General features: G+C 41.6%; 1 protein-coding gene across 6 annotated transcripts in view; it reads right to left on the bottom strand.

Moving 5' to 3' along the window:
- Positions 1-4424: 4424 nt before the first annotated feature.
- RAPGEF4 (Rap guanine nucleotide exchange factor 4) overlaps positions 4425-7159 on the bottom strand; it is a 288407-nt gene continuing 285672 nt past the window's right edge. For all 6 annotated transcript variants that reach the window (XM_059394172.1, XM_059394171.1, XM_059394173.1 and 3 more), the window contains one exon: positions 4425-5696. In XM_059394172.1, coding sequence (XP_059250155.1) covers positions 5569-5696 — 128 coding nt within the window. In that variant the 3' untranslated portion in view covers positions 4425-5568. The remainder of the gene's footprint in view (positions 5697-7159) is intronic.

Genomic DNA, 7159 nt, shown 5'->3' with positions numbered 1-7159 from the left:
TTCCCATGCCCTTATTCTCTTGGGGTTAGTAACATTTCCTCCAGTCCTTCAATGTCAGGCCCCAGGAAGTGGTCTTCTGACACGGTAACCAACAAAGCAGTAGGGGTGGACCAAGGGCTGGGGCTGAGACTGTCTCATGGGCCATGCTGGCTTAAAGGAGGACCCTGAGGCTGATGGGAGCTTCCTGCTCCAGGCTTGGAGAGCTACATATGGAGCCCTGGGTGCCCTGGCCACTACTCTTCCCAGCAGCCATACCATGCACTGGCAGACTTGGTCTCCTAGGAGAGGATATGGGGGAAGCATGGGCCATGTCAGATGTAGCCCATAAAATGGTAGAGCAATTACAGAACGCAGTAGGACAACTCCTCGAAAGCTTAGACATGAATCACCGTACAATTCATCAATTCCACTCTAGGTACAGATCCAAAGAATGAAATCTAGGACTCGAGCAGATACGTGTACACCCCAGCTCACGGCAGCATTACTCCCAAGGCCAAAAGGTGGAAACAAACCAAATGATGGATGAATGGATAAGCAAAATGTGGTATATGCATGAAAGGCAGTATTTTTCAGCCTTAAGAAGGGAGGGAATTCTGACACATGCTACAACAGGGATAAACCTTGAAAACATAATGCTAAGTGAAGCAAGCCAAACACAAAAGAACCTCCTTCATGTATAGGAGGTAACCTCTAAATTCAGAGAGAGAGAAAGTAGAATTGTGCATGCTGGGGGAGGACAAGTGTGGAGTTTTGTGTGAAGGGTAGTTTCAGCATGGACTGAGGAAAAAGTTTTGGAGATGGATACTGGTGAGAGTTGTACAACAATGTGACTGTACTTATAGCATTGACTTGTACACTCAAAAAGGGTTAAAATGATAAGTTTTATTTATGTCTTGTCCCCCCAAATTAGAAAGTGGTCCAGTGTGGACTGAGTCAGGAGGGGGATGGTCTGACTCTGTGTGAGTGTCTGGGTTCTCCGCTGCTTTTAATATTTGTCATTATCCACAATTCCCTCTGCCTTACCTTCAAGCTTGCATAATACAGTTATTATAGACTTCGGGATGACACCACATGTCCCCGCAATGTGGTAACATGAAGCAATGACCTTGCCCTCCAAGGGCTACCATGAGGAATGCAACCTCGCCCCCCCTTCCAGAACCCCGGTGACTTTCTGCTGCTCTTAGTCAAACATGAGATTCCTTGTAAAGCCCTGGAAGTCTTCACAGCTCTGAGGCTTCTTAGTATCTCCAGCACATTCTGGAGCACGCTCCCCGGCGCCCTCTCGGCTCTGCCACAGTGAGCTTTCTGCCCTTTACACTGCCAAGATTATTCCCTGCGTAGGATATACTCTTCTCTCTCTTGCCTCATTAGCATCTTCATCCTTCGGAGTACTGGTCAACCGTCACTTCCACAGGAAATATTTCCTTACCTCGGATCAGTGCAAATCCCCTTATTACATGTCCGTGAACACCAGATGCTTCCCTGGGAGTGTTTTTATATTATGTTTGATTCTTTGATTAACTTTCTGTCTCCCCTAGGAGGTGATAAGCTCCAGGAGAATAGGGACTTTCTGGTTTTTCTCACCATTGAATGCGGAGCTCATAGAGGGCCTGGCACTCAGTAAGTCCCTCAACCACTATTTGCTAATGAACGAGTGAATAGGAAGTTAACTGACAATGTCTAATTAAGTTAAAGGTTCTTTAAGTTAAGTTTGTAAGTCAGTTTATAAGTAACCTGACCATCTAACACCATGCTGTTCCCGATGTAGGTGTAGGGCCCAAGGGCAGGTTGTCCAAGGTGGGCAACTTTGGCATGAAGATGATTTTAAGTTAAAAAGCAATCAAACCCCAGCAAATTCAGGGAAAGCTCTTCACCTTCCTCTCAACTGCTTGAAAGAGTTTAGACAGAGGAGTTGCTCTAGCAAGACAGCGATCAGCATGCATAACCACGGTATACTGAACTGCGTACTGCAGACAGGGAGAAACCCAGCAAGACCTGCGCGATCAAAGTCCTCTCTTTGTCCCATTGTTTCTGAGTGGCCCAGCAAACGTGGGTTTACCAAACATTTACTCTTTTTCATTCTTTTTTCATCCCTTCCCTTTGCAGCCTCCTATTCCCTCTTTCTTGGTTTGAGATGACACATAGACCTCATTTTGCTCGACTGTCTTTAAAATTTCCATGTCTGTGTGGGTGTTCCCCCTAAGTAAGCTATTAAATTTGATTTTCTCCTTTTAATCTGTCTCATATCAATTTGATTCTTAGATCAGCTACAAGGACCGTGAAGGGCAGAGGAATTCTTCCTCCCCAACATAAAACAAATAGAGAAAATGAAGATTATTCCACAGCAAGGAATGTCATACATTGTAGATTGACAGTATAAAGAAAGCCATTCGAGGCAGGGGTTCATTTTTACCACACTGCATGTCCTATGCTGACTTTAAAAAAAATAAAAGCACATTTTAAAACCAGAATACATTTCTTTTAATTTCCTCAAAGTGGTGGTCATTGATCTGCATTGATATTTAAGAGGAAATGCCATTGAGTTTAGGAGCAATCTATTTAACCTGCATCGTATTCCAAAATTGCTGGAAAGGCTTAGCTCTTGTACATCGTGCTAGTGACCTTGCTAAGTAGATATGTTAAATGCTCACATGTATAATTTTCTGCAGGCATTTTTGGTAAAAACATCCTTTCTTCTTTTTTCATGTCTTCCAGCAAACCTCATTATCCTTCTTGTGACCCTGTAGGCTTCTCATTTTCTTTTGGCTCATTTGCAAGTTTTAAAATATTAACTGCACCTCCTGCTTCAGGAAAGGTTGCCTGGCTACTACTCTTCATATTTAGAGTGTGAGTTCTTTTACTTTGCCATAGCTACCTTATTCTCATTTGGAAGCCTAAGGGGATATGTATTAATTTTGAATAATGTTGAAACTAAATTAAAAGGTCAAGAGATGTCAGTCACCATGAAATTGGGGGAAAGAGGCTGTTAGACATAGGATACCAGCTTTTTTTTTTTTTTTTTCTTTTTTAGGATTTTATTTATTTGACAGAGAGAGAGAGAGCACAAGCAGGGGGAGCAACAGAGAGAGAGGGAGAAGCAGACTCTCTGCTGAGTAGAGAGCCCGATGTAGGACTCCATCCCAGGACCCTGGGATCATGACCTGAGCCAAAGGCCAATGCTTAACCGACTGGACCACCCAGGCGCACCTAGGATACCAACTTTTAAGGAACAAAGTAAGAGTAAGGAAGGAAGTAAAGAAGAGTAAACAAGAGCAAGAATGCCCAAGGGATAGGCTATCAGCTTCGTTTCTCAGCTTTCAAAATTATCTAGGAAAGGAAAACTATATAATGGTGAAAATTTGCAGCTGAAAAATGATGGCTTCAAAAAAAATTTATTCAGTGACTTAAAAAAAAAAATTCTCTAGTAAATTCCAGGCATTATGCTCCACTAGGTAGGAGATTAACTGCATAAAACAATACCCCTGGGGACCTTGAACTATGAGATGAATGAACACAGAAAGTCATTTGCCTGCTTTAGCATTTCTCAAAATGAGCCTCCACTGTGTGTTAGGAGGGATTGCAGTGGGACTTCTCAGAGCCTTTAATATGTTAATGAATATTGAGAATCATTTCTAAGAATGGGCCGTGTATTGTGCAGGGGCTCACAAATTTATTTGAAGATACCATCCTGGTTTTGTTTTTTGCTTTGCAGTTGTGTGTTTTTGGAGGAATAGTTTGTGAGCTTGTGAGACTAGTATAGCCTGGAACACACTCTGGAAAATGCTAACAAGAAAAAATAGAGACATATTTGGACTTTAAGGAATTTTAGAAATCTCTTCATCAAATATTTACTAAGTGCTTAAATCACTGAGAAATGGTATGAGGCCCCATACCAGGCAGTTCTAAAATCGTGCCTTTCCGTAGTTGCTAATAACCAAAAAGTGGAACAACACAAGTATCTATCAACTGACAAGTGGTATATCCACATCATCAAATATTATTCAGCCATAAAATGAAATGAAGTACTGATACATGCTGGATTAACCCTGAAAATGCTATGCCAAGTGAAAGAAATCCGACATATAAGGCCACATATTATATAATTCCATTTATACAAAATGTCCACAATAGGTAAATCTACAGAGACAGGAAGCAGACAGTGGTTTCCCAAGACTGGGGGAAGAGGAGAGTGAGGTGCGTTTGCTAATGGATATGGGTTTTTTTCTCAGGAATGTGGAGAATGTTCTAGAATTAGTGATAATGGTTGAACAACCTTGTGAATATACTAAAAGCCACTGCATTTTGCTCTTTAAAAGGGTGATTTTTATAGTATCTGAATTTTATTTCAATTAAAAAAAGCTGGGACCCCCCCCATACCAAAAGGTTACCCTTTCCATATTACAAGAATCAAGAATAACACGACCTTTTCTTGTCAACAATTATATTTAATGAAGATACTAGCTGTTATTTACAGAAGATATACATACATACAATTCCTACACATTAAATGTAGCCTAATTGTGAAAAGAGGAAAAAATGTACTCCAAAATTACATACTAAATAAAATAAATAAAAAGTAATCATTTGGCACAATATCTATTATATAGCAAATAAATAACTCTATACCATTGATTGAGTGAACTATTTACAATCTATTTGAAAGTGCAAAACAATTGCTGAAAATTAAGATATTTGTAATAACATTTAAGTCCAGAAAATATGTTTTTTTTTTTAAATCAGTAATAATAATTAGCCAATAGTAAAGGTTTTTAATGCCCAGGAAAATATTTTAATTTTGAAAAATGTTTTGTGCATATTGTGCTCTTTTGAAATGTTCTTTCTTTTTTTTATTTTAACGCTGGCAATTTTTAGAACCTTGGAGTTTCTTAGTGGAATTCTTATGTATGTAATCCTGACTTGTAAGTTTAAAAAAGTTACATTGTAAACATAAATATTATTCTAGATATCATTCAGAAATTACAGACCAGTCCTCCCTAAATTACATAAATAGCCATAATGTTTTATAGTAGTGTGGTGGGGTTTAACTCCTTCAGAGGTAAGACTATGAAGATGCTAGAATACAGCTTATGATTTAGATTTACATGATTCTTCAACACCTTCCAACCTCATGCTCCAAATCAAGGTGTTGAGATTAAAAACTGTGAAACTAGACCACCACAGACGTAGTCACGTAAACCCTATTTGTAGCGTATCTCCCCTGCCAATTCTCTGAGGAGAACCATCAGGGACTCTTGACAATGGTATTCCCACCAAGCTCTTCGTGTGGGACTTAATTTATGTTTCAGCAAAGAGGATGGCACAACTGGAAATAAAATAGGGTGACCACAAATTGGAGGGTCCTAAGCTAGAGTGCGAACGTTTTATGCAAGTCAAAGAATTTCTTCTCTTGTCAGGACGCTGGTAAGCCGTAGCCCTGAGATGTCTCAGGCTGCGTGTCTGCTTGTTTTGTAGAATTTTCTAGTGACAAGACAGTCAGTAGTAGCGTAAATGGCATTTTTGAAAAACTGTGGACTGGAGGCAAACCATTGTTCTGGGCACTTTAAATGTCTATGGTCGACGAGGCTCTAATCTGTGTGACATCTGTGATAAAGTTCTCTGGTTGTCAATCACATTTAATTGCCGTACATAACTCCGGACATCCTGATGGTTCTTACTAGCTTGTGCTGCATCGGGGTCTGTTGAAGGAGAAAAGAGCAAATTGGCATTGCGTAATATATGCATGTAAGACACAGCTCTGTTTCCTCCAATTACTTATTACAGTTATGTGGATTCCAAGGTTCCATTGCAATCTTTCAACATACCATATTCACTGAAATAGATGTCCATCTCCTCTCTCTCACCCTTTCCTTCCCTGGAATCACCTATTTGATAATTTTCCTTTGTACTGCATGTTGTAAAAAAAAAAATAAAAAAAATAAAAATGGCACCAAATAAAAGTGAGAGTGTCACTTGATGGCTCTACATCGGTTATACATTAAAATTGCTTCCTCTTTCCGTCCCACCTGTGTCTCACACTCAGCTCTCTGCCCCCTTTGATACAGGATGAGGGCTGATGGCAAAAAGACATGGTGTTCATAAGCCCCTAGCAAAAGCGCTGAACTCCCTGGTGGAACTGAAACAAGCCAGTGAGATTAGCAAGTCCCACTCTCCTCGTTACTTGAGTCTGGCATGCAGCACTCCTGCACCCACGTGTGCATTTTGAGGCTGCGCACACGGGCTGAAATCACAAGGTCCGCTAGACCTTCGATTCCCTGATTCGACCTGTTCTGAAATCCCAGTTACTGTTCTATTCTCATCCACTCCCCCTCTCCTGCATGTGAGCCGGGTAGTTCGGAAGTTAACAGCTTTCTCTAAAACCAGGCTGAAAGAAGCATCAGGGGCCCAGAGCCTTCTGCAGAGAATCTACGTGAAGGAGGAAAGCCAAATCTGACGGTGGGGAACTGGAACCACGGCTCCCTTTGGAAAGGACTCCTCAGCTCCCCCAGGAGGGCACCCCCTGGAGTTGCCCCATCTTCCTACTTTTCTAGAGAAATGAGCGATCTGGATTTCTTTTCCTGGGAAATCTCTTCATTTCACAACGGTGACATTATTTCCAGACAAGAGGGGGGAAGATGCTCGGGTTAGACCCAGCACCTGTGCTCCGGGCCCCGGGCCACCTCGCCCCACAGATGCATCAGCAACATGGGGCTGTCATCTAGAAGGACACTGGGAGGGACCGAGCTGGAGTCTAGCCTCCCCGCCAGGGTTCTTCCCCTCCTAACCCACTGCCTTCTGCAGTCCATCTGCTCTGCTTAGATCCACGCATCACTCGCAGAGACAGTTGGAATGCCATCTGCATCAGGGGTGGAGGATAGGGGTGCAGGTCTGAACACAGAAAAGCAGAGCAAAGTTACAAAGGCCCCTACTCACTCTAAGAAAAAACTCATCAGTATAATTATCACATATAAATAATACCACAGTGTTTAATTCCTCGCTTTTCCCTGGCAGTGTACTCTCCATGTACAATATACTGTAATTACATTGTACATATTCCCACAATGTTTACGCATCTATTCCTATAGCTTTATCTATAGACTGTTGACTTCAGCGCTGAGCAGCTGCTGATTACCAGCAGTTCCTGATAACTTCAACCAACGCA

Source organism: Mustela nigripes, chromosome 3, assembly GCF_022355385.1.
Source record: "Mustela nigripes isolate SB6536 chromosome 3, MUSNIG.SB6536, whole genome shotgun sequence".
Taxonomy (NCBI): domain Eukaryota; kingdom Metazoa; phylum Chordata; class Mammalia; order Carnivora; family Mustelidae; genus Mustela; species Mustela nigripes.
The sequence above is the reverse complement of the archived record's forward strand: the minus strand, read 5'-3'. Positions and strand labels throughout refer to the sequence as shown.